We start from the raw sequence: 26,812 nt of genomic DNA, 5'->3' as shown, positions 1-26,812 counted from the left end.
ATGTGGCCTACATTATAATGTCCGTGAACAGGCCTGTACATATGGTCTTTTAATTTCTTTTTTTAATGTTTGTTTGTTTATATTTGAGAGAAAGGGACACAGAATCCGAAGCAGGCTCCGAGCTGTCCGCACAGAGCCCGACGTGGGGCTCGAACTCATGAGGTGTGAGAGACGCTTAACCGACTAAGCCACCCAGGTGCCCCTGCACACATGGTCTTTTAAAGTAAAAGGTTTGAGCTCCAAATGTTTTCAGTAGGTAAATGGGTGCAATGTATTATTTCAACATTGTGACATTATATTTTTGTGTAGCTAGATAGGTCAGTAATTTAAGTCCCACTTAAAAATAGTGTTATATGCTTTTTTTGTTGTTTTTTTTTAAATATCAGAAACTTTTATTTGCAAGTGTCAGTAAACAAAATAGAACATTCTGAGGTTATACCTTTCAGATGGCAAAAGTAAAAGCAGCGTTCCTTCTCTGTGACTGGTTTCAGTGTAGAGATGTGCTTTGCTATTGGAAATAAGTTTTAGTTTAGTGTAAGACTGAAGAACTAGTACAGTCCTATAAACCCAATGTTCTCAGTAGTTGTAATAGCTTAGGAAAAAAAACTACAATCTTGGCATATACTCTTAAAGAACTGACAGCATTCTTGAGTTGCGTTTCATTTACTTCCTGTATATAAATAATGCAGCATGAGATTCAGTTGATGTTTTAAGTCTAGGCAGTCACAGCCATGGCATGTTTGGTAAAAGAAAATAATATATTACAACATCACAGATTTTAACAGTCTGCTTTTGGCTGGGCCTCATACATTTTTCCCCCCTTGGTTGAACTTTTTTCCCAGTTAATTTTGTAAAGCAGTGAAGGAATATCAAAACTACACAAATGTGAAAGGATCCAAAAAACACTTGAACATATAAGCAAAGAGGTAGGTAGCAAATCAGTCTATCTAGAACTTCATCTTAAATTATTGGCTTGTGAGTAAATATTTTACATTATTTAAACAATGAGGATGTGTAATATTGTTTGCTCTTAAAGTTTACTTACAATTTTTTTCAAGTTACATGGAACAAAATTGCTTACAAAATAGAGCCACTGTCCTGAACAGGGTATGTTTTAGCATCCCTGCTCCATAGTAGTTTAGGTTCAAATTAAAGAGTAAATACATAAGTTACTGTTTTTCACTAACAAATACATAAGGAAATGAACACTTTTTTGGGGCTCAAATTGCATATTTTAACTCTTTAATATTTTCAAAATTTACAAATCAGTATGAGAGAAACTAAAGAAAATTAAAGCCTTTCTTCTTTGCCTCTTTCAAAAAGAGGAATTTCAACTATGTTTTCTGCAGGAAACCATCACTTTCAGTGAGGACTTCATGTCCTATCAGGGACATTCTGGCAAGCCAGAGTATAATGGTACCAAGGTACTAAAGTAGATATTCCTAATTTTAATTTAAATCTTCAAATACCATTTGGAACCTTCCATGTAATGTTGCTTTTTAACTTAGGTATGCATCAAAAGCAGGAATTTCCAAAGCAGATCTGATTTTTAGAAGACCAACTTGATAAATAACTTTATCCCTAATGTATTTGTTTACAAGCAAAGTATTACTTTGTCTGGACTTATCTCATCTTCAGTGTCTGGGATTGTGGGCAACAGAGCAGATCGAGTCAAACCCCAAAACTTCTGAGGTGACATGTCTTTTTTGGTGGCTGTAAATTTCCATCCAATATGGCTTGCACAGATCCTACACTGGGCGATAGTCCAGGCGTACCTAGAAAATTTAAAAAAAAGGTATCAGGTAAGGAAACACATTTTTGTATCCCAAGCTATCACGGTAAATCTGTTAGGAAGACAGAGCCAAATTCTGTAATTTTGACTGTGCTCTTAAGCTGTGTAAAACTAATCTTGTTAATGTGGATTAATTCACAGGTACTTTTCCCTGGTGGTTTCATATTGCAGTCATGTTAGAAAACACCAACCAACCACCTCCATAAATATACTGGTGTCAAGTCAAAATGGGGGGTAGGATGGAGAGAGACCTGTATTTTAGAACTACTCGTCTACAGTAAGAATGATTTTGTCAGAAGAGTCAAACTGTAACTAGAAAAATCAACCAAACCATATCTTACTTCCCTAGGGTGTATCTCTTAATTCTAGTTTTGTATCAAATAAGATTGGACAGTTCGAGTCACATGGTCCGAAGTCCAAAATGGCAAGTATAACCACTAATCCATACTCAGCTTACCTCTGACTACTTAGACTTTCTTCAGCCTTAATAGTATTTTCAACAACCCTAACAAGTTTCCAGGTGGTGCTGTATCAGGCTCATACTTTGGAGGCCATTCAGCAAAACCAGGACTAAATGGTTTCTGCATCTGTTTTGTCTACTACTGCTTGGGATATTCTCTGGTTTGACACATTACGGAATATACTGGTTCAGATACAGTTTTGCTGGGTCATAAGCCAGCTGATTTTCAGAATGAGCTAAAATGAAAGAGGTCTGGATTAACTGTATAGCTAATTTAAGGATAACTGCAGTTGCCAACTTTCCAACTATACATTTAGTGAGACTATGCAAAAATACTGTTACTAGCCATTCTCAAAACGAACAGCATTTAAATAGAATTATTCATCTTAGTGTCTATTTTCGATTATAATTCTAACAACTCTGCTTAGAACTCTGGATTTTTCTGCCCAGTTAAGGCAGCAAAACCAAAAAAAAAAAAGTAACCACCACCACATTACCCAGGAAACCAGCTGTGCTCTGTAGAAGGTCGACCTATCAGATTCAAGTTGCAAGCCTTATACACAGTAAGCGTCTCATGCACGTATCCATGAGGATTCACATAAGCTGCCATTGGCCCACATAACGATAAACTACAAGAGAGAATCAGCACAGAAGATAAGTCAAGATGGGAAGAAAGAAATGTCTAATGAGGTTATAAGAGGGAACAGCTTAGAATCCCGTTATGAAAACAGGAGGTTGGCGGTCAGCCCAGTTTCAGTCTACACGTTTGTAAAATAGGGAGTTAAACTTCATCTAAAGGAGTCTTTCACAGAGGGAGTACAGTGAAAATGTCCTTTTGATCATCCTTGGGCTGCTGATTACTCTAGACAACAATTTCTCTATTGTCCTACACAATAGTGTCCTATTTGCAGTAGCAGTACATGTTCAGAAGCATGTCCTACTTTACCTTTGGCCCTGAGTGCAAGATACTAGCCTAAAGCCTTCATGTTATCCTTACTCACTAAAAAGATACACAGATTTTCAAGCAGGAATGGGGAAGAAAGGATTGCCCCCTTATAATTGACTTGACATGCTGATTAATACCTTACATAACTATTGCTGCTAAGTACCCAATCCGGAAGGGTATCTTAACCCCCTCCTATTTCATTTGCTGAAATGACTGTAATTTAATGGAGGGAAATATATGGAGAATGGATATATAGTCTTGACTATAATTCTGTTATAGGAGTTGGGAAAATATATCCAGAAGTACACTAAAAATGTAATAAAGCTCTCACCTGAATATTTCATTTTTGGTTGTTATTTCTGTTTCTTGACATTGTTTACAGCAAAGAGATGTACACTAAAAAGTTTAAGGGAAAATTAGTGGGGAAAACTCACGTTTGTTTAATTATGTAATTACATAGCTCATCAAGAAACTTTAGAGAAAATACTGATCCCTCTGAATAACGTTTTCCTTCCAATCATTAAAAACTACAGTTTTTAGAGAAAGTGACACATACTCATTTCTAAAACTAATGACTTTATAGGACAGTGACACATATATATATAACCACATATGCTCCACATACAAACTTCAAACGTTTAAAGGATGCAAAAACAATCTGAATGTATGTGTGATCCCAAATGAAATGTCTAAATTATCCTTTAAATATTTTTAATGTAGGGATGCTTGGAGGGGGGCTCAGTCAGTTAAGTATCTGATTCTTGATTTTGGCTCAGGTCATGATCTCACTGCTTGTGAGTTCGAGCCCGGTGTCAGGCTCTGTCCTGAAAGCTCTGAGCCTGCTTCAGATTCTGTTTCCCTCTTTCTCTGCCCCTCCCCCCACTCATGCTCTCTCAAAAATAAGTATTAAAAAAATAAAAAATGTAAATTATATAAAACTAGCAAACAATTAGTTTTCTAACTGCATGACTGGATCCCACAGATAATCTAGCCTAAGACACAGGTGTCATGAACATGGTGACTTACTTTATTCATAATATCTAGTTCACAGCGGAGTCGTTGGATGGCACTACCAATTTTAAGGAGCTGAATCCTTAATACATCATCGATAGGAAGACAAGCAGCTACTCTGTAAGAAAAATCTTAAAGACATGGTGGTTTTTCAAGTTTTATAAAGCAGATAATAATGTCTTTTTGAAATAAACCCTCCCTATAGCATTCACAAAGAACATATTTCACATAAACAATACTAAAATATACTAGCTATCAAGTATATACTCTTAGGAAGTTCTAAAATTAACTTCTTATAATTGGTTTTATAAATGTATTTTAAACATGAAAATCAAGCCCATGTTAATAGAATTTCATCAAAGACTAGAAAAATGGCTACGGTAACTACCTAATAAACAGTATGTACATAAGCTACATAAGTCCTAGAACTCGGGTCATTTTTAATGCCACCTTAAAGAACAGGGAAAGGAAAGTGTTAACGCTCAAGTTTTTCGATAAGAGCTAGTTACTGCAAGTTGTGCAGAATAGGAAAACTGCCTAAAATTAGAGTGCTCACAGAATTTAAGAGCTTTGCTACAATTCACTAAAATACTTTCTTTTAAACTGCTCAAGACAAATGTGTATGCTTTTCAGAATAAAACTATGAAACTAAAATTTTTGGTTTCATTACACAGAAAACAGTAATTTTAGTAAAACAAAAGCCACAGGAAGGAAGCAGACTTTTCGTACCTATTGGATTTGAAGGAAGAGAATCGTCTTTTAGATTTTCGTCCCATTCACGGAGCTGTTTCTTAATTCTATCCATTAAAGTTTCCTTGTTTAAAGTAAAAGCCATAATAAGGTTCACAGACTTTTTACAATTTACTGCCAGATTTTCAGCTAAAGTTTCAATGTAAGTCCTCACTCTATGTACTAAAATCCAAGTCCTGGTTTCAACTCTGTTGTCTCGTGCACAGATGGTCATGGCCCCGGCTCCTCCACCTGGCACTAAGGTGGCCTTCCAGGCTTCTGTCCTGCACTGTCTTTGTAGTGGCACGTGATCCTGACCTGCTGCCTTCTAGGTGTTTTCTTACGAACTGTGTGGAATTGGCCTCTCTTCCCCCTTTTTCTAGGAAGGCTTTCCTGACTCTGTCCACAGGGATAGCGGCCCCTATAAATTACAGGAGCACTTGCTATTTACACCTTACTTGGCACCCATTTAGTACACAAGAGTGCTTCCTGTCTTTTCACAGATGTCTGCAAAAAACACTTGTCTGTTGTGCATTTGTAATGGCCCAAAGCACTGAAGGGCAGAGTGAACTGTAGTTTCTTGCTGTTGTGCTTGTGAGAAGTGCTCAAATTTCAGTATTTACTCTTCCTAAGATTCCAAGTCTTAGGTGAGGGGGTTCACTAAGGGAAATGACTAACATTTGTTGAATGCCTACTGTGTGCCAAGTACAATAACTATCACTCTCCCCATTTTAAAAATTGAATTTACTGAGATGGGTAATGGTTTGCCTCAAACCATATGGAAAATGATAGAAGTGAGGCTTTTAAAAGTCTTTGTGTCTAAAACCCAGATTCTTTGAACACTTCCAGTCTGCCTCTTACTAAGTTTTGCAAGGTATGGTGATGCCTAAGTACGACAATTTGAAGAGAAAGAACACTGGTGGATGCAGTAGACTAACTGGGGTCAGGAGACCTAAGTTCATCTACTTGTTTAGGAAAAAAAACAAAACACTGTTACGGGATTCTTTAATTTTCGAAACCTACCTACCACTTAACACATTTCAAATCCTTAATAGACCCTAAAACATCTCATTACCTTGTCCTGAATTTATAAGCCACTAGAAACTGGGAAAACGAAAAATTCTATAAAGGGGAAGTAAATCCAGCAGAATTTGATTCCTTTGCATTCTACCTAAATGTAAAGAAGGGCATTAGTTATTAAAATGAGATACCGCTGAGTATGAAAGCCCATGTTTCATTCTAATGACCCTTGATTATGACAAGGCTTACCCTAGAGATAAAAGAGTACAAGGTAATACTTACAGCATCATATAAGGAATACAGCCAGCGAGGCCATGAAGTCAAATTTGCACAATGAAACTTTCTCTGAAAACAGAAAAAAAGTCACTTAAACTCTATATAGAGTCTTATGGTGGAAAGAACAGTATTTGAAAACTGATTTTGGCCCTGGAAAATATGTTCTAAATTCAAAAATATGGAAAAATTTTGTAGATAACCCTATTAACAGATGATTCATTACCTACTAAATGTGACAATCATGGTTTTACAGCTTTCAATTTATACTGCAAGTAGAATCCTCATTCTTACTGGGATGGTTTAACATTTTAATGCTGAGGATAACTTAGTGAAGTTATGATGAACTTGAAGAGTGACTAAACGTAGTTATGTTACAGCATAACCTATCACATTATATGCCTATTAATCATTTGTTCAGTATATACAGGGAAACTAAAAATATAATCCAAATTGTCTTTGTGTAAAACTTTAAATGGCTTTAAAGTGAATTACTGTAGAGGCACATATAATAAATGAGCCCATTCTAAGAAAAAAAATGATCATAACTTGAGAGTCCAGGATAAAGTCCCCCATTTCACAGAACTCCGGGAAAGGGAAAAACCACTGGGTAGCTCTTCCAAATGCTGTATTTTAGAATCCAAATGCAAGCATTCCTAAATCCATAGAAAAATGTGAGTTAAATTCCAGTAGAATTTCTGTTTTTGATGGGAAGACTCAATAATTAAAATGTGAGTCCTCAAAGCACATATTCAGTGTAATAATACCAATGAGATTGGAATTTAGAAGCATAACTTAAAGTTCACCTGGAAGAAGAAGTGTGTAAGAACTCCCAAAAAAGTTTGGGAAGAGAAGTATTCTACAGGATACAAAAATATGATTGGGAATGCGCTATAGCAGTGCTATTAATAGGAACAAATTGTAAACAACCTAAATGTCAACGAACAATGAATACATTAGAATATGTAATACACTAGGGGATACTTTGCACCTGATCAAACAAGGCATATCAAACCTACAGAGCATAACGAATGATTACATCTTCCTCAATAAAGAAAACAAAACCTATGTAAGTACAGACATTCATAATTTTGTAAACTGTTAACGTGGGGCATGACACATGAAAAGTGGGTGGGAAAGGAGTAAGGTGGCTCAAAAAGGACTGTCCCAGAATAGAACATGAAAAGCAAGCTGTAAGATTTAACAGAATGAAAGGGAAATCCTGTGCTTGCACCTGCATGACCAAATGAATGGGCATGAAATGAGGAAACATGGGTACACCACACATGTGAAAAAGACTTGGGGGACTCAGCTGATAGATGAACTAACCAATGTGCTGCAGAGCTCACATCCTACTCTCCCTGCAATCTTATGCTAGAAGATGTCCAGAATCTAAGAAGAGACAATAATGTTACCCTTCTGTGACAGTCAGAAATGGGAACTTTAATTGTCAGGGGCAAGGATGCTAAGAGGAGGTCAACAGTTTGCATTAGGGATGTTTAGTTTGGAGCTGCCTCTCAAGGGGACGTGGCAATTTCTTTTAAATAATTTTAGGGAACTACTACATGGGTGAGGATGGACTTGTTTCTCAAGGCTCATCTACTAAAGCTCAAACCAATGGATTCTTTAATGAGAGGAAGTTTTGGCTCAATCTCATCTTTCTTATATTTGAATCTACCAAAAGACGGGTCTGGGATGGCCTCCAAGTACATGTTCAAAAAGTGATTTAAGCCAGAGGACCCAGATTGTAAGGCACTTAAGTTACTCTCCAATCAGTTCTATACTTTTAAGACGAAAAACTAAGGCTAAAGAATTTTGTCACACTCCAAATAAATGCTACAGGATAAGCACACAGAATAAAGAACTACAACAGCCTTTCAAGTAACTGTGAATATGTAGTAATAGCAATGGCAACCACTTTATTGGTCTTAAAATAATTCTTCAAGGTTGGTAGTATTATCATCCCCATTTGAAAAAGAAGGAAACAGGCAAAGAAGGATGGTAAAACTTGCCCAAAGTCATGGTAAATGGGGAGCTGCTAGGCTGTGCATCCAGGGGGTCTGTGACCATTATTCATTCAAGAAATATTCTGAGCACCCAGTACGTAGGTGTCAGGCATTATCTTTACACACTGGGAGTATACATACCAGTGACTAAAACAAAAAAAGGCCAAAATCATTGGAGCATACATTTTCTTGCAGAGCAGCTTACTTTCTAGCTGTATACTTAGAATTACAAAGTGACAAAAATCCAACAAAGCTTCGGTCTGGCAGACTGACACACTACACACTCCCAACTCAGTTATTAGTATATACTTTACACATCAGAATGATCATTTTTATATTACAAAACGTAGCATTTTACTTGGCATCCATGTCAAGATAAAGAGAAACCAAAGTAATTTATTCATATTGTAAACATGACTTCCCACTGTAACAGATAGAGAACAGAACGTGGCACACTAGTGTATTAAGAGCAATGCAGCGGGTCAGGATCCTTACCATTCGCCCGCCACCCTGCATCCTTTGTGAATGTGAACACACTGCAACTCATGTGTCTCAGTTCTGTAACTTTTTAAAGTGAGAACATCAATAAAATTCTTTTTCAGGATTATCTTGACAGATTCTAAAGTTCTACTTACAGATCCATTACATGTTTATCCTTAATATTTGTGATGTGCTTTATACAGTCAACTATGCAAACTACAGCCAGCTTTTGAGCCAACGCCCAAATTTAAGCCATTTCAATATCTCAAGTTTAAGAGTCCCAGTTTAGACTTCTGGCACAATGTCAATGGCTCCTGTCTTCTATCTGGGTAACACTGATGGCAAGTTCTGGCAATTTATGAGCATTCTTTACATGTATCAACACCACAATTTACTTCATAAAAGGGCTACTCTTCAAAAAAATTTTTAGTACTAGCCTAAAAGTTAGGTGCTTACAAGTGACCGAAGTGTGATTCTCCAGGAAAGAAGTATTCACTCTGGGAACAGGATTTACTATGGAAAGCAGGCAGAAAGGCCCTGAAAATGAATCTGTTCCCTGAAGGCAATCCATCACATTCTTCCATTGTAAAGCCTGCTTCAGATTTGCCTTCCAACAATGTGGAATGTTAAATGTGAAATTCCACTTCAATGGCTCTTTGAAGAGTAATAAAATCAGAAAAGCAATGTAAAAGGCGAAACATGAATAATACATCATTGCCACTGATACACACAGTGGTCAAAGGTGGTCATTTGTTGTATTAAATCCCATCAGCATCAGCAATGTAAATAATAAAAATAATTTATCCCAGGAATGCAAGGGTATGCTCTTTCCTGCTCCGAGACTGCTAAACTACTAATGGCAGATACACAACTACAAGGATATAACATATGCCTGGGAAATCACTGCTCTGTCCAAGGAAGTCCCTGACTACACACAGCCTAAGCTCTCAAGACCTTTTTTTCTCTAACATAAAAAAAGCCAACAAATGTTACTGTCTTACTGCAACTGTTACTATTCTGGGACAAAGCAAAAAGTTGTCTTCGTAGACAAGTTCCTATGGAAAGGTAAAGCAGTAGTAGCCAGTGAGACCTTGAAAAAAGAAAAGACCAGTAATATATACCAGTCATATATTTATTTACAAAAATTAAAAATTGTCAACAGTTAGAAAAGTGTTAATGGAGGTACATAAAGAGACTGACAACAAAGCAGAAGAAAAGTAAAATAAAAAACATGAATTTGGTCTATGGTAAGGGGGCACCTTGTATCAGTGAAGGAAAATAGGGGCTTTTCAGAAAATGGTAATAGGACAATGAAGAGCCATCTGGAAAAAAAAGTGGAGTTGAATTCATACCAGGATAAACTATATGTGGATAAAAGCTTAAAAAGTTTTGATGACATTAAAAAGCAACGAAATCAAAGTCAAAAGTAAAAGATTACATTCTAAACATTTAAAAAAACATTCCTTTGTATGAGGAAGTAATTTCTAGCTATAATTCAGAATACAGAAGCATTAACAAAAGAGGTAAATTTAACTACCTAAGGAAAAAAAAAAAAAACCCTTCTGTGGGACACCAAAGACAAAGTCAAAAGACAAATCACAAACCAGGGAAAATGTGTGGAACTTACTAATTCCAGACAAAGGGTAAGTTTCCTAACATATGAAAGACTCCTAAAAATCCACAAAGAGCAAATACTATGAACAGGCACTTCCTAATAAAGGAAATACAAATTGTTATTCAACACAAAATGTTATACCTCATTTCATATCTAAAGAAATTCAAATTAAACCTCCAAAAAGATTCTGTGTTTTACTTATCAGATCAGCAACAATTAAGTTGGATAGTACAGTGTGAAGCCATGATGACTACTGCTGTCAGACTACACACAGGAACAACCTCCTTAGTAAGGTACTCCAAGAACATCTGTCAAAATTACGAATGCAGATTCCCTGTCATCCAGTAATCCCACTTCCAAAATTTATTATATATTTTTGCCTGTATGGATGGTCATTTGTATACAACACTTAGTGCAGGTCTGTCATCCAGAGGTGACTGGTCATGTAAATTGTAGCCTAGCCATAGAAGGGAACACCGGGGCAACTTTGAAAACAAGGAAGCAGTGCTCCAAAAGTTGATACAGAATAATCTCCTGTAAGAGAGAGTAAGGTCTAGGATAGTAGTGTATCTTTTCACCTAACAAAATGGAAAGAAATGAACATATTTGTGTCTTCAAAGAGAAATTCTCGAAGACCGAGAAACTAACACGTGAGCCCACTTTCAAGGGCTTTGCTCTTCAGAGCCAGAACCAGTGTTCAATTCTTTCCTGCTCCTGCTCCCTATGAGCACCATTTATAAATTTAGCAAGACTAGAAAGATAAGCACCAATCACTTTAATTGGTTTCCACATTTCATTTCTTTTTACATTTCATATGCAACTCTTTTCTCATCAACACAATAAGACTATATAACAAAGAGAAAGTCTGGGTTAGGAGGGGGTGCACTTAAAAATGTATGTCATATTCCCAAGTACGTTAAAGAAAAGTTTCCTTATTGTGAGAATCCCAATACAATCAACCCAGCCAAAAGTGAAAGGCACTGTGACAGGAAAGGAAAGAAATAAGTATTAGTTTCAAAGATCAAATCACAAAATAAGGAATGTGTCCAGATGGAAGTGAGTTTTGGAAGAGTGTTCCCTGATTATACTAGCTAGCTTCTTAATCATTAGGGACATCTTGTCAGATGCACCCTTGTCAGAATGGAAGACTACAAAGGAATACTTGTGGAAGCTTAATTTTGTCATTTGGAATGTTCAGTTCTCAAGGGCAAATGTTAAGAAAAGTGTATGCAAACAGTTTCAAGGTTAACTGAATACATCTCAGGAAGGCTACACTGCCGGACCCTTTAAGTATCGTTTCTGCTGAAAAAGTATTTGGCAACCACATAAGCTTGAGTTGGCTTAGAATCATCTAGGCATCTCCCAATTCTGACTACCTTAACTACCTCTCAGACGTGTAGACAAATGGATGCACTGCTTCATATCCTGGTGAGATGTAAGAGTCAGATCTGAATAAAGTGAATCGACCCTTAGATCTGTCCTAGGACAAGCAGTGTTATGTAATCCAGTCCCTGATAAGTCAGCATCCAGCTAAAGGCACGGTAAGCTGAACCACTGAGACAGTATCAATCAAAGCACATGGAGTTCCGGCCAATGGCACCTACCACTCCCTTTTCCTTCACGCGGTGAGTGGCTCAAAGCGGCCTCTCTAAAGTAGAACAGAGTTTTTAGGTCATGTGCAGTCCAAAATAGATCAGCTAGCCATTTGTCTTGGCCTAGTGATCCAGACCCAAATTTCATAATCTAAGCAACTTTACTCAAATTTTAAAGAAGGAAACCCATTAAACAATTTGAAAAATACATGGGATGAAGGAATTGTATTTCCTTAAACCTTTCATACCTCTCTCCTTCCTTATCACCTTCTGTTTAGTCCTTGGCAACTCTGAATATGAAAATAACATATTATATACATATTATCATTAGAGAAATAAATATGATTATTATTAAAGAAATATCACAAAGGGGAAAGAGGACCTGGTTCCAAACAAACATATGCTTCCTTGGTCTTTGCATTTCTGGCTTTCTTGCTCTTGGTCTGCCAGTGACAATTGAGCTGCAAAGGCTTAATTCAGAACTAATATGACAAGCTAAGATTCTTTTTTTTTTTTAACGTTTATTTATTTTTGAGACAGAGAGAGACAGAGCATGAACGGGGCGGGGGGGGGGGGGGGGGGGAGTCAGAGAGAGAGGGGGACACAGAATCCGAAACAGGCTCCAGGCTCTGAGCTGTCAGCACAGAGTCTGACGCGGGGCTTGAACTCACGGACCGAGAGATCATGACCTGAGCCGAAGTCAGACGCTCAATCGACTGAGCCACCCAGGCGCCCTGACAAGCTAAGATTCTTTAGCCACAGAAGAGAAGAATTCAATCAGTAATACACACAAGAAGTAAAAAACCAGTCTTATTTGTTTAACCCACAGACAGGACACACAACCAGTACAGAGCATTTAAGTCAGGAATCAACTACAATCACTCCCACCCTATGCTTACAAATTTACAACAAGAGTTAAGTTAGGGTTTTTTAACTGTTGCTTTTTAGCAACCAGTCTTAGTGTGGAAGAACTATGATATAAATCGAAATACATTACATTGCCTAAAACCCAATCCTGTGATTGAAATACATAATTATTTAAATACATAGGCAGCACCTTGATGCAGTTTCCTTGCCACATAACACCCCAGCAGCACCCAGTGCTGAACACACTATTGGGCATGAGATGACTAAAAAATTCCAAAACCATTCCCTTGGAGCCCATGTACATCAGAGCTGACTCTGACGTACTTATTTCAACAGTGACATTTAAAATGACTACATGACAGCAAAATCTTCCGCTGTTCTACCCTTAAACTTAAACAAAGATAAAAGTGTATTTGAAGTGTCTGTATCAGGTTTGAAACAAGTACTGCCTAGCTATAGAAAAGTTGTCTGCAAAGTTAAAGCATACGTATCTGTTAAATCTTCAAAAATATTAGTTTCAAGGTTGTGTGGGAATCCTTAAGCTATCTATTTCTACATTTCCTATTGGATTCTTTTTAGAAACGCTTGTTAAAACACACAAAACCATATCTCAGACTGTCCAACTGAGGTACAGATTACTAAAAACAAGAAGCCTACCTGGTTATAAGCCTGCTGCCCCCCAAGGAGCCATCCTCACAAAGTCCTCTCTGAAAACTGGATGAATTCTACCTTAGGAACATTACAAGTGGTGGTACACTGGCTAGTTTATAAGACTCCTTTATCAATTATCTATATTAATTTATATCAAATTAGGAACCTATGAAAATTTATCCAAAATTAAAACCTGTACCACTTCCTAAAGAGTAAGGAGTGACTGATCAATGTAAGACTTTTCAGATTAAAATGGAAATGTCTCCATATTTTTAAAAGATAGACCTCAAAGAGCCGATTTTTTTCTAAGTTTAAAGACTAGTGATCATTTCCTTTATGCAGAAATCATAAATATTAGCTATTTTCTAAATTTATTTAGGTTTCATTTTTTGAGAGAAAGAGAGAGCATGAGTGGGGGAGGGGCAGAGGGAGAGAGAGAATCTTACACAGGCTGTGCTCAGCGCAAAGCTTGAACTCATGACTGTGAGATCATGACCGGAGCGGAGAAGAAGAGTCAGACGTTTAACCAACTGAGCCACCCAGGTGCTCCACTATTAACTACTTTATACTCAAAACTGATACATCTGAAAAATGAGTAGGAACAGGCTTCATCAAATTTTTTTCTGGGATAAAGAGTGATCTAGCCTAAAGGATTATGTGTGAGAATTAATGCCCAAACAAGCAGTGCTTTCACAGAGCACACAGTATCAAGCCAATTTTTGTGATGTCAACCATGTTATATAAAAAGAGAGCTAAAATGCTTTCAGAAGTCTAAAAGATTTGGAACATACTACTACCACTTGGAACTCTCCTCTCCTTAAGGTGATGTGTTTATGATTCAAGAGCCAAACATGTAATCTAATTAGAGTTTAGCAAGATTTCCACAGAACTAAAAATCACAAACTATTAACTAGTACACAGCTGACAGGCATAAAAGCAAGAACACCTTATAGTACTGTGACATTTGACTACTTTTGCAAACTGCTTTTATGTAAATGGCTGCCTATGAAATTTTTAGAAGCTCTAGCTTTGATCAAATGCAGCCAGAGTATTACCACAGAAGGTGTCTGGGGAGTGAATCATGAGACTTGTTTGTGTTCCTTTCTCAAATACAGGAAAAAAGCAACCTGTCTTCATTTTCTGAAGATGCACAAAAAATTAGTTTCTCACCTTCTGGTATTTCTGCCACCATTTATATGAATACTGGTCTTCCCATGAGACAGGTTTTGAAGGAAATATCTGGCATTTATTGAGGGATTCTAACTGAACTGCAGACATGGTTGAAGGCAACACACACTCGGGAAGAATTTGCACTTTAGCTTGCTGGATTCTAAAATAAAGAGAACCAAGCATGGTGTTCATTTTTAAAATAAACTAACTCAAACTACTAAGTTTCTAAACATTATGGGTAATTTTAAATACTAAGATTTTCAGTTTTTTTCTTAAATTTCAGTATTCGTCAAATGCCGACGTTAATATTATTGCAAGAATTTTCAGAAAATACTGTCATTCGTAAATCATAGCAAAGATAACCTCAAATACAGATTTTCAATCTCACTGTAAAATGGAAAGTGAGATTTGTACATGTCAGACAAACACAGAGTTTATTAATGAAACAAAATTTAAAAAATCAATATACAACCATCTATTACCACTTGATACTTCTAAATTAGTTTCTCAGACATTCTTGGACACTCCACCTCTTCCAGCTCTCCACCTGCTCCCTGGCTGTTACACTTGTCCCTTAAGTCTAATCTCATTGGAGGAGTAGGCAAGTAAAGAAAGAGAAAATCAAGAACCCATTTATGTGAACAGCTAAAATAAGACTGCAAAATTACATGTAGTCTGTATTTCTATGTGCATTCTTTTTCTCCTTCTCAAACATTTAACTTGAAATGCAAAGAATCAAAATATGCATTATATTATCCTCTTTTAATCTAAAAATTAAATTCCCATGAGACTGAAGTCACCATTTCCAGAATGCTATCTGAGAATATCATAACTGCAAACATCTTAATCATGAGCAAATGCCAATAGGAACACCGTACCTATGAGCTATTTTGTCTGGAAGCGTATCTCCTACAGTACAGCTCTTGAAATGTAGACTGTATTATACATTCAAATGCTGGAACAAAAATCTGTCAGATTGCCAAAGTTCAATATATAAAAGGTCTTTGCTTCATTATTAAGTATGTTTAGAAATTCTTATGTGGTTTTTCATATTAATCATGGTCCTGACCTACAAAAAGTGAGGAATGAAATTTTGATACTTCTGCTTACTAAATGAAACTAGCTAACTTGGTTAGACTCATTTCACTAACTTCTTTTCTTTCCTGCAAGATCAAAGATATGTCTACACAACTTCTCAGAATGTTAAAACAAACGAACATGTTCAAACTGTGTTCAAATGTTATTATATTAGAACTCCTAAAAACAATAACATCTTTATTTTCTTCACCTGTCACATGAACACAAATACTTGGTTATCATATTTTTAAAACAAAAGTGTGTGGCATTCTACAGAAATGTTTAGAAATCCGATTCTTCTTTAAGGTCACCAGTAACTAAATTAAAAATGATGTTTAACTCAACTATCACATAAGATTTTGCTGTATATGGATAAAAACATTAATGCTGTTGAAAAATTGGTTTACTGATCATTTTAATAATCAGTCTGTGGCGCCAGCTGTCTGAATTGCCTTGCAGGCCTGAGCAACACTGTCTGCTCCTCTTGTTAGACACGCCTGGGGTCAGTGGCACACACAGGGCTGGTTCTTTGTTTTTAACATACGCTACTTTTGTTTCTTCCCAACATGTTTATAGCAGTTGTTTTGTTATTATAGTTACATAATTTATATAAATGTTACAAAAACCAATGAAATGTGACTTAAGAAAAATTGCTATAAGAAACAAAGTTGAGCAATAAAAACTGCTTTCAAATTAGGTTTAGATAGTTTGAATAATTCTGATGATTAATGGTCTCAATTACCACAAGTAAGAGAACTTCTATAATTCCAAATAGGGTATTAATCTCCTCTTCTTCTCAATATGCAAAGGAATACTCAGGAATTTCTGAAGGGTTCTACAGTGATTCAATGACATACTTACACTTTTTAATTTTCCAAAAAAACCAAAAAACCCTTTCGTGTGTTCAGAAAATGCCAAAGAAATAAAGGCTCTTAGAAAAGGTTAGAAGGCAACCGTATGGTTTTTATAAATGAAGGGTCACTTACGTAAAAGACAAATGACTATTATCTCACACTACTTGACTGGAGAAAGGGAAATTGGCTTGAGTTTCGAAGGGGCTATGGAGGAGTTCTGGTAGAGTGGAAAGATTATGAGTTTGGAAGTGAGGGGGCCCAGAACCAACCAAAAGTGGCTTACTACCCGCATCACTTCAGGCAAATCACTTAACCTCTCTGGTACTTGTTTGTCTTGTTTGGAAAAAGACAAAACTGCACTAGATTATCTACCTCCAGAGTGCCTTCCATCTCACCACTTCTACTGAAGGCAGCTACAGGGCTAGAGGGGCAGTGGAACCAGAGAATTCTCACTCCATGGAACCTTTTTACACTAAAAAGACTCACTTTTGTAAGAGGTCTTAGCAGTGGGCTACAGAATAACAGAACGTGCCCTTTCCAAGTTTTGTTTAACCCTATCAGTTTCATGTTAATCTAGTCTTTGACCTGTTTTCAGAGTTAATTGTCTACTGCCATCTTGTGTTCAAAACAGTCTTCCCACAGTCAAAAGTCAAGAAAGCCTCAGAAACCTAACTTTTCTCCCAAGTTTCTTTTATAGTTCCTATAACATAGTATTCACACAAATAATCAAAGATTTAAAAGAAGGAGGATATGAAGTACTTTAAATATGGAACTGTTAGTAAAATCTGTAGTAACAAAACAGTTTGCTAATTATCACAATACACAGCCATCAGGAGGACACTGTTTGATTCATTCATGTGGCATTTATAGTCCTAACTATAGAACATACAGAAGTGTTAATCATTGATTGTCCTCAGGCAGTTCATCTACTGAGGGAGATAGACATACAATCCTGCAATGACAATACAACATGTTAACACCATGAGAGTCTGCACCGTGAAATGTTCTGGGGGTGGGGGGGCACCAGTGAGAGCTCTGGCACCTCACCCCTCATTTCTCTAGCCCCAAAGGGATGCCTCACCCACCTGTAACTTACATAATTCAGTGATATTTGTAAATGCCCACCATGAGAACATAACAAGACAAAACCTCTGAAGTTCTACACGTTCAGAGCATATCTGTTCAACACAGAGGTCAGATAAAATTGTCAGCTCTGGTTAGGAGACCAATTCACTAGGACTGGGTGAACCCCAAGAACCTGTATCTTTGCAATACTTCACAGGTGATTCTTATGTGCCAGAGTTAAGAACCACTCTCATACGAGGTAACATGCAATCATCAGGACAAATGCATATTTTGTTTTGCTTTGTTTTTAAAAGGATAAAACAAGGTGAATTGGATTTTTTTTTAAGTGAGGTTAGTGGTCCTTTAACTTGTGAAAAAGCTCAAACCGTGAGAGCTATGCCACACTGTTAAAACAATTATACTTAGAGAATTTCTAAACTTTGTAAGGTATAGAGACAACAAGAATTTACTGATCACTTATTACATAGTTAATACATTTGTGAGTGATATAAAATTCACACCAGAGATGGGCGCTAACTATAAATGGTTCCTACAGCTCAGATGGCGCACTTCGCAGGTGCAACCACTGTGGCTTTCACTATCACAGGAACGCTGCAAACACCACAGCTGTCCTGGTGAGAGCACAGACAGCTAAGAAGCCTGTGGCCTCCCCACCCTTTTTCACTCTGAAGAGAGGCCTTCATTCTCAAAGAAGCCATATCCCCAAAGACAAGACATTGTTCTTTGGGTTTATGTTACTATTCTCAAATGTGGAGGGACATGAGAATCACCTGGAAATCAGGACAAAAGATGCTGCAGACTCACCCCAGGTTAACCACTCTCTAAGGGTGGGAGATGAGAATGAAACTCAAGCCTCTATAGTTTTAAAAACCTCCCATGTGGTTCTGATGCATACCCAAGTTGGAAACCACTAGGCTATACCTTCAAAGGGAAAGAGAACAACTAATCAAAAGTTAAAAAATGTCAAGGGTCAGTACAATAGGAAAAAAAATCTAAGAAAACCATCTCATTTAATGATACACATTTTAAGATATATGGTATTTCTTACCCATCTGACTGTGTTCTTAGCTCAAGAACTTTGAACCTTTGTCGTCCAATTGCTTTCACTTTCACTATCTCAATTCCAAAATCCTGTTCTTCTCGATAGGCATATATCTCTGCTGTTGTTCCAAACTGTGCTTCCCTCTCCTGTACATTACTTCCAAGGTAAATTTTAAAAGAAAATAGTTTTGAACATTAAATTTTTAAATATGCAAAGCTGGCAAAAGCAATACACATGATGAAAAAAATATTACAGCAAGTAGCCCTTATTGCAAAGCTATCCTAATTTTATTGTAAAATCACATGGGAGAATATAGATATATAATAAAACTTCAGAATTACAATTCGAGCACTTCAGGAAAATAATAGATTTCTAGTTACTAAAGATGATCTAGGATCGGTAGGGGTTTAAAGTCTCATTTCCCAAACCAGGAATTCTTTTACTTCAGTAGACCATCACTTCTGCTGGTTATTATTAGCAGCATTGTACTGGGGTGGGAAATTCCTGTATTCATTTCTTGCTTCTACTGCTGCTTTCCTCCAGGTGCTACAGGATACTTGAAATTCAGCTTCAGTTTGCCACTGGTCTATAATGTGACAATGTATGAATTTTGAGAGAAAGAAAAGAACAAGCCACTCCTTTGTAAAGGTAACCCTTTACATTAAAATGGAAAAGCCCTCTTTCTCCTTAAATAATGAAAGTTACTGAAAATCCAATTCCAGAAATTTTTATTAGGTATTAATGATTTTAAAAATTTCAATTACCAGAAAGCTTAATGTGTGTGACAGGACATATCTGATTTGGATGGTAATGAGAACAATAAAAATACTCCTACTTGTACCTTCAGTCTTTTCATCACAATTTCTTACCTCACATTCGTATCCAATCTCTTGCGCATACAAAATAATAGTCAGTTTTGGCTTTAACACTGACCTCTGCTGTGACTCTACATGAAAGAGAGTATGTTAAGCAAATCCACTCTAATATTTTACCTGTATGCAAGAACCGCAAAGGTTCTGTCTTTCTGAATTAAATTCCGCACCATGCTGACTTCCTGAGGACGAAAGAGCTGAAGAGGTAAGGTCTGCCCAGGAATCAGGATCATCATCACCTGTGGCAGAACTGGAATAACCTGGCAGCTGTCGTCATCATGCAGAGTCCTGCCATGAAATTCTTCCATATCAGAGCCCAGATACTATTTAAGAACGAACACAATGATACACGGTCAGAGATATGTCATAAGAAGACAAGCTCAAGAGACCAAAGAACAAATCAGATTAAATGAAATATAAACGATAGGTACAACATTTATTTAAATAGTAAAGTTGGTGTATCAGCATCCCACGTGAAAATCTCATTCTGATTCTTATGAGTAGAATTTCCATTATCTTGTGAAGATTGTCTCACACACAAATTCAAGAGCATTTTTTAGTTCAAAATATTTTATTTTGACTAAGATAAGAAAACTCTATGTCCAAATATCACAAATGACTACTATAAAATGTCAGCATGTTAGCTAACACCCTGGTACCAAGTAGTATAGAGAGTAAAAAGTACTTTTGTAGCCCTACCACTAGAGGAAACGTATGAAGGATGAGAATTCTTCAAAGAATGAGGACATAGTATGAAACTGCTGGAAAATAAGAGTTAATTAAGTATGGGTATCAACTGGCAAACAGTGCACGCCCTCCTCCACAATGTCTAGCGTGAGGTAATATCCAATGACGCTAAACTCAGTTACTTGTTTTTAGAAACCTCTATCTACTGTTATATTTATGGATCTATTAGAGAAGATCAGCTACTAAATTACATACTGTATGTGATGTTGGCAGACTGGTGTCAAAATTTATGACGTTTGGTTTTTTGGCTTCTTTGCTATCCTGGTCTTCAACTTCCATTTCAATTTCATCTTCTTCCTCACTCTCTGCTGTAAAAGTAGAAGATTTGGAGGGAAAAAACGGATGCAAGAAAATGTCAAAGTGATATTCACCTTCAAATGCAGAGTTCTTTCATGAGGCTTCTGAGCCCAGGAGAAGAGGGCTTCTTCTAAACACTACTCGCATATTGTAATCTCTATAGTACTGTGAAAAGGCAGCTGGAGGGCTGGGTGTATGTATGGCTCTCCCATTAACTACATCTTTTTTAAATCAACTATTTTTTTTTTTTAAGACTAGTTTAAAATTTACATAAAGGCTGCAAAAATAGTACCGAGATTTCCTGTTTATCTCCCATACACTCTCTCCTCTAACTTCTTAGTATGGTACATTTGTCTAAAAATCAGTGTTGGCACATTACTATTAACTAAACTCCACATTTTATTTGGCTATCCTTATTTTTATCTAATATCCTTTTTCTGTTTCAGGATCCCATCAAGAGTAGCAGATGACATTTAGTTGTCATATCCCCTTAGCCTCCTCGGGGCTGGTTTCTCAGACTTTCCTTGTTTTTGATGGCCTTGACAGTTTTGAGTACTGCTTAGGCATTTTGCAGTGTCCCTCAAACAGAATTTGCTTGATATATTTCTTATTATTACAATGAGGTTATGTACTTTGGGGAGAACATCACAAGAGGCTAAAGGCTGTGTTTATCATATATCAAGGGTGCATACTATTAATATGATTTATCACTGCTGATGTTGCCAGTGATCACCTAGCTGAGGGATTGTCAGATTTCTCTACTGTAAAGTTACTACTTTCCTCCTTTCCACTTTGTACTCTTTGGAAGCCAATTACTAGGCAAAAGTCACACTTAACAAGGTGAGGGATTATGCTCCCTACTCCTTGAAGGGGAACTATCTACATAAATTATTTAAATTCTTATGGATGAGAGATTCCTTTCTTCTCTCTTGCCAGTAACTAAAAGGACTTAGACAACTCATTTCACCTGATTATGCCTTAGATTCCGCATCTGAAAAATGACAGGCAGGAACAAGACAATCTCTAAACGTCTTTCAAACTCTTAACTTTAAAGAATTCTTGGAGAAGACAGAAAAGAGGGAAAGAAGGAAGGAAGAAAGATCCTTTAATTAAAATAGGAAAAGATAACATTAGTACCCAGTAAAAACATTTTCATAGCAGTGACACCAATTCCCTGGCTGTCACTATACTATTAAAAAAATGAAATGTCTGTCATCATTTTCATAGGAATTTCGCTTTGGAATTTTAAATTCAAAAATAAAGTTCACTTGAAACATAAAATGTATTTTAAAGGAAACATTTTAGAAAACTTTCCCCACACACAATTTTTAAATTCTGAAAACTAAACTTATCTACTTTAAAAACCTGATGTTACTGGTAATAGAAATGAGAGTCAGAAAAAGCTACACTAAATAGGCACTATTCTACTAAATGGAAGTCTGTCTTGTTAATGCCAGTGGGTAAAATTCCTATCCTAGATCTGCAGTTCTCAACTAGGGCTGATTTTACCCCTCAGGGAATATTTGGAAATGTATGGAAATATTTTTGGTTGTCACAACTAGGGAGCCCTACTGGCATCTAGTGGGCAGAGGACAGAGATGCTGCTGAACATCCCACAAGCTGCAGGACAGTCCCCCACAACAAAGAATTTTCCAGCCAAAAAACCCAAAAGTGCTGAGGTTGAGAAATCCTGGCATAGACAAAGTGAATCTCGTTTTTGACCTCATATTTCATGTATTTTCAAATGCCCCAAATACACTTCTGAATAGATAAAACGTTAATGCAAAATTGTCATTTTCTTTTGGGTATAAGACTATTTAAATCAAATTACCTCCAGCTAGGTTTCTGACAAGAAAAAAACAAATGTTTTCCAATGCAGTAATTGCCTTGGACTTTCTACTAATTCTTAGAAATTCGTAGGTATTAGGATTTGTCAAAGAGAGTAGTGTAACTTATTTAAACTTATATTTAAATGGTGAGTGGTCTAACACTTCATACAAATTTTTGCTAAGAACACAAAAGTTTCACCAAAAGATAACAACAACAACAACAACAACAACAACAACAACAACAACAAAAATCTCAAGCGCTTTCCTTATATACGGTAGCCTTTCTCATAAATATGGCCAAAACCCACTTCCCCCTACTCAACTGTTTATTTATTAATGTTTCCCTTGGCCAACACAGATTCTTTGCATCTTAAAGTAATTCCTTTTCACTTAAAGAGTATTACTCTTCAAAACAACTCATACTACATAGGGGAGCCTATGTGGCTCAGTCGGTTAAGCATCTGACTTCAGCTCAGGTCCTGACCTCAGCCCTTGTGAGTTTGAGCCTCGTATCGGGCTCTGTCCTGACCGCTCAGAGCCTGAAGCCTGCTTCGGATTCTGTGTCTCCAACTCTCTCTTCTCCCCCACTCATGCTCTGTCTGTCTCTCCTTCAAAAAAAAATAAGCATTAAAAAAATTGAAAAAAAGAAAAAAAAACCCCTCATACTACATTAATTTATGGACAATCCAATGCTTCTTCACAAAACTCACCTATGATTTACAAAAGCCTAATTATTATACCTACAACCTCTCTGGGCCTTCTCCTGATTCTTTTCAACAAATCACATACTGACTGTTCACAACTATCAGGGTGAAGTCTGATGACTCATCTCATGCAGGAGCAGCATATGAATGCCAACAGAACATCAGTAACCTCCATGAAACGGGATTTGGCACATTCAGAGTGGGGCTGATGTCTCTGAAATAAACAGCTCAGCTCTTCAGTCAAAGGCTGACAGACTTACCTTTATGTCAATTCAGCTAGGTTGGCTTCAGCAACAACCACTGTGGTTTATTTTTATATAAAAGGTCCCTCCTACATGGTGGGCATGCAATCAGTCTTCTCCAATGCACACAACTCCCAGTGGACAAATTAATCCTCCAAGCAAAGCTTTCCTTGGGCAACTCCCTATAACCCACAATTGATTCTTGGCAACCCACAGAAAAAAGCCCCAACCCCACTGGCAAGAGACGCAAGCTCCCCCAGAACTGAAACACAACCTACCTCCTAGGCCTTCTCTTCCACAACCCCATCCTAAGTATGTGCTTTTGGATGTCTCCAGACCCATCTCACAATGCTTTACCCCAATCTCTCTGAAGGACAATACGAGCATCAACTTATCTGGCCCTAAACTTCTGCCTCATACAGATTATAAACCTCCTCAAGTTCCAGACTGTGTATCATACCTCTTCTCAGGTCCACAACACCTAACTGGCACACAGAGAAGGAACTCAGCTAAGAGCCCCAGTTTGTCGGATAACCTCTTGGAAAGCATATCCTCTACAGCCTTCCATGACAAGTCTGTACAATTATTCCATGTATTTTTTTTCTGCCCAGGATTCCCATATAAAGCCAAGGTCCAAATTTTCACGAAACAAAGGAAAAAGAAAATTGAATTTAACATCACACTTATAAGTCTCTCTAATCAAGCATATGAAATACATGCTTGAGAAAAACATGCTAGTACTGTCTTGTCAGTGAAGTGGGTAAGCGACATTGGCTATGCTGACAAAAAGACTCAAACTGCAGTCCTGGGGCTGCTACTGTGTCACCTTGGGCAAGTCACTGAACTAAACTGCTCATCCATTTCTCACTTACCAAACCGGAATCAGAAAAGTTATGTGGGAAGAATTAAACAGAGAAATGCACGCAAAACGCTTACCGCAGGGTCCGTGACACGTTAAACGTTTAACATCTGTTAGCTGTCACTCTTACTGAACGGAACAAGTCCAGAAAAAGTAAGGGTTGCTAAACTGACCAGATCCCCCATATCCCCTCCCTCAATCCCGCTGGTTTTAACCCATTTCCTAGGACTCAAGTTCTGAACACAAAACGGAGAGGGAAGGGTCCCTGTCCTTAGGAGCAAACCCCCTCCCCGGTCCAAAACCCTCGTTCATAGCCTGAGGCGATCCAGCATGAGACAGAAGCGCCAGGACTAGGTCGCTGGCCAAAGGCCTGAGGTGAGGCCGCTTCCCGGGGCGCCCCTGCAGGCCTCGGTGCTCCACCCCGTCCGTCTCCCCAGCCCTGCGGCACCGCTCACGGCTCGAGCCTCGCCCCGTCCCGCCGCCAAGGACCGGCCCCGGGAGGTTACCAGGGAGGAGTGGCAGGTGGTTGCCCATGTCGTGCGCAGCGTCCTGCGGATCCCTCTCGTCGGCCATGTCTGTTTACCCGCAGAGGAGGCTGGGACAGGGCGGCGCCCGGGCAGCCGGGGGAGAGTCCGCCCCGCGCCGCCGCAGCCGCGCACGGGGGCCACAGCGCCCTCTGGCGGCCCCCAGGGTCCACAGCTCGCCGGCCGCAGCCGGGAAAGGGAGCTGCAGGCTGGAAGACTGGCCGCGGGGGCTGAAAGCTGTCTCTGCCACCGTGACCTCGTGACTTTCCGTCCGTCGCACACACTGCGGAGCCCTGGCCTGGTTCCAGCCCCCCGGCGTGACATTTCACCTGTGGGGGAACTGAGGCTCAGGTGCTTGTCTCCACCTCGCTCTTGACGAAGCGGGCGGGGGACAAATAGAAACCTGTTTATACAGCGTAAACTCCAATTCTGTAAAAGTACACAAATGAAGGCTGGAAAAATGCATCAGTTTTTCCGAAGGTAGTTAGATTATAGCTGATATTCTTTCCAACAATTTTCAGTACTTTCCCATATGTATTCCAAAATTAACACGTGTTAATCAGAAGCAAATGCTTGAAATGATGATTCCACAGAATAGAAAAAGGCCTATGATTGACTGGTGAAGTAAGATGGTCTGAATCTGAAAGAGCCGACTCATGATGACTTCAACTAAATAAAAATAAGTTATTATATGGCAAAAGAAGTAAGGTTTGCAAAAAGGAGCATAATTCTGTTACAGTACTGGCGTTGTGACGGGTACGATTTTTGTTTTGGACAATGGACAAAAATTTTCATAGTGTGTTTTCACCATCATTTTTCCAGCAAAGGAGGAAAGCTGAAAATAGCTTTAAATAAAGTAGAATATTTCAACATGGTAGCAAGGGGAGGGGTAAAAAACCAGCAACATTGCTCTAGAGAAAACAGTAATAAATCTGAGATTTAAATAAATGTTCTGAAAATGGGCCTCAACGGAAAGTTAAAAGCTAAAACCTCCTAATGTGTGAGACTCACATGAACCCAATTCTGTGTCATCCTACCTTCTTTCCTCAAGTCACTCTGTGGCCTTGGGAGAATCATTTATGGCCTCAGTCCTCACTTTCTCCATTTGCAAAAGGAGAACGGACCAAATACTGCCTCAGATTTGTCCTAGTTACTAATGTCTGCAATATTAATGACATTAATGAATGGTACTAATTACGTTCGAGTTAATGACAGTTACATATAATACATTATGTTGACGGTTAGTGAGGTTGAGATGATCACTCTGGCCAGTTGAAGGGGGAATCCATGCCAGAATGAAGGAAAAGAAAAATGCAGAAAAGAATGACAGAATGATGAGGGAATGGGTGGGGTATGGGTGTCAGAGAGAAGGCGAGGGGGTGGGGTGGGAAGAGGGTGAAAACAAAGGTACACATATACACGTTTGATGTGGTAGCATTATCAATTTCACTGTAATTTATAGAATTTGACTAAATTGTGCTTACCTGCAGAAGACATCTCTTTACACATCAAGCATCTGATGTCTAAATAAGGAAGTCCTGACCTGCTCACGGTCCTTCCCAGAGGTGGCCCCCGAACTGCAACCTGCACCCTAGGTCAACCAAAAACCCTGTGGACAAGAAAGGACAGGTTTTAAGTTTGGCAAGGTCAGCAGATGTGGCTGCAAGAGCATTAGTTCGTTCTTTCTTCTTTTGTGCATTGTTCCAGGGTCACTGAGGCTACCATCTGCATATGTTTTACTCCCCACTCTCCTCCTTTTTTCTCTGACTGTTCACATTCATCATCTGCTCCCTCCTTCATTTCATCGCTCCAGAGTCTAACCAGTCATCCAAAGCTCCCTCTTTCAATAGGGATAGTAACAAATGATCACTGAACAAAAACATCTAAGCAAGCAGGTTTCTTGGATTGAGCCCTGGTTATTAAAACCAAAAAGGAAAACATGATCATTCACCATTTATTTTTAATTCAGTAACTTTATCCTGAACAGAGTATCATACTGACTTCCTCACATTTCTTCTTGCTTGCATGAAATGTGTTTCATTGATAAAGAGCTCTGCAAACCAGAAC

The 26,812-nt window shown here is 38.1% G+C and overlaps 1 protein-coding gene across 5 annotated transcripts; it reads right to left on the bottom strand.

The window, feature by feature from the left end:
- Positions 1 to 337: 337 nt before the first annotated feature.
- On the bottom strand, positions 338 to 26,812 carry CRBN (cereblon). Of its 5 annotated transcripts, none has more exons than XM_040492124.1 (12): positions 26,807 to 26,812; positions 24,728 to 24,780; positions 20,486 to 20,598; positions 19,664 to 19,866; positions 18,678 to 18,827; positions 14,613 to 14,772; positions 6,241 to 6,303; positions 4,939 to 5,023; positions 4,225 to 4,340; positions 3,530 to 3,594; positions 2,750 to 2,881; positions 338 to 1,775 (listed from the first exon to the last, which is right to left on the bottom strand). In XM_040492124.1, exons 2-12 carry the CDS (start codon positions 24,753 to 24,755, stop codon positions 1,595 to 1,597), a joined length of 1,296 nt encoding a protein of 431 aa, XP_040348058.1. In that variant the 5' UTR covers positions 24,756 to 24,780; positions 26,807 to 26,812; the 3' UTR covers positions 338 to 1,594. The 5 variants fall into 5 exon arrangements, with proteins under 5 accessions (XP_040348058.1, XP_040348059.1, XP_040348056.1 ...); XM_040492125.1 differs by having other exon boundaries at positions 20,486 to 20,595; positions 26,807 to 26,811; XM_040492122.1 differs by lacking the exon at positions 26,807 to 26,812 and having other exon boundaries at positions 24,728 to 24,847.

Source organism: Herpailurus yagouaroundi, unplaced genomic scaffold (genome assembly GCF_014898765.1).
Source record: "Herpailurus yagouaroundi ecotype Mexico unplaced genomic scaffold, PumYag 183, whole genome shotgun sequence".
Classification (NCBI taxonomy): Eukaryota; Metazoa; Chordata; class Mammalia; order Carnivora; family Felidae; genus Herpailurus; species Herpailurus yagouaroundi.
The sequence above is the reverse complement of the archived record's forward strand: the minus strand, read 5'-3'. Positions and strand labels throughout refer to the sequence as shown.

Bases quoted from the DNA above. Each gene is read 5' to 3' on its own strand.
- CRBN (XM_040492122.1), bottom strand. From the start codon at position 24,794: ATGGCCGACGAGAGGGATCCGCAGGACGCTGCGCACGACATGGGCAAC. The intron at 3,595-4,224 runs GTAAGTCACCAT...TAAACTTTTTAG, and splicing joins AACTAGATATTATGAATAAA to TGTACATCTCTTTGCTGTAA. The intron at 2,882-3,529 runs GTGAGAGCTTTA...TCTCTCTTGTAG, and splicing joins ACCAAAAATGAAATATTCAG to TTTATCGTTATGTGGGCCAA.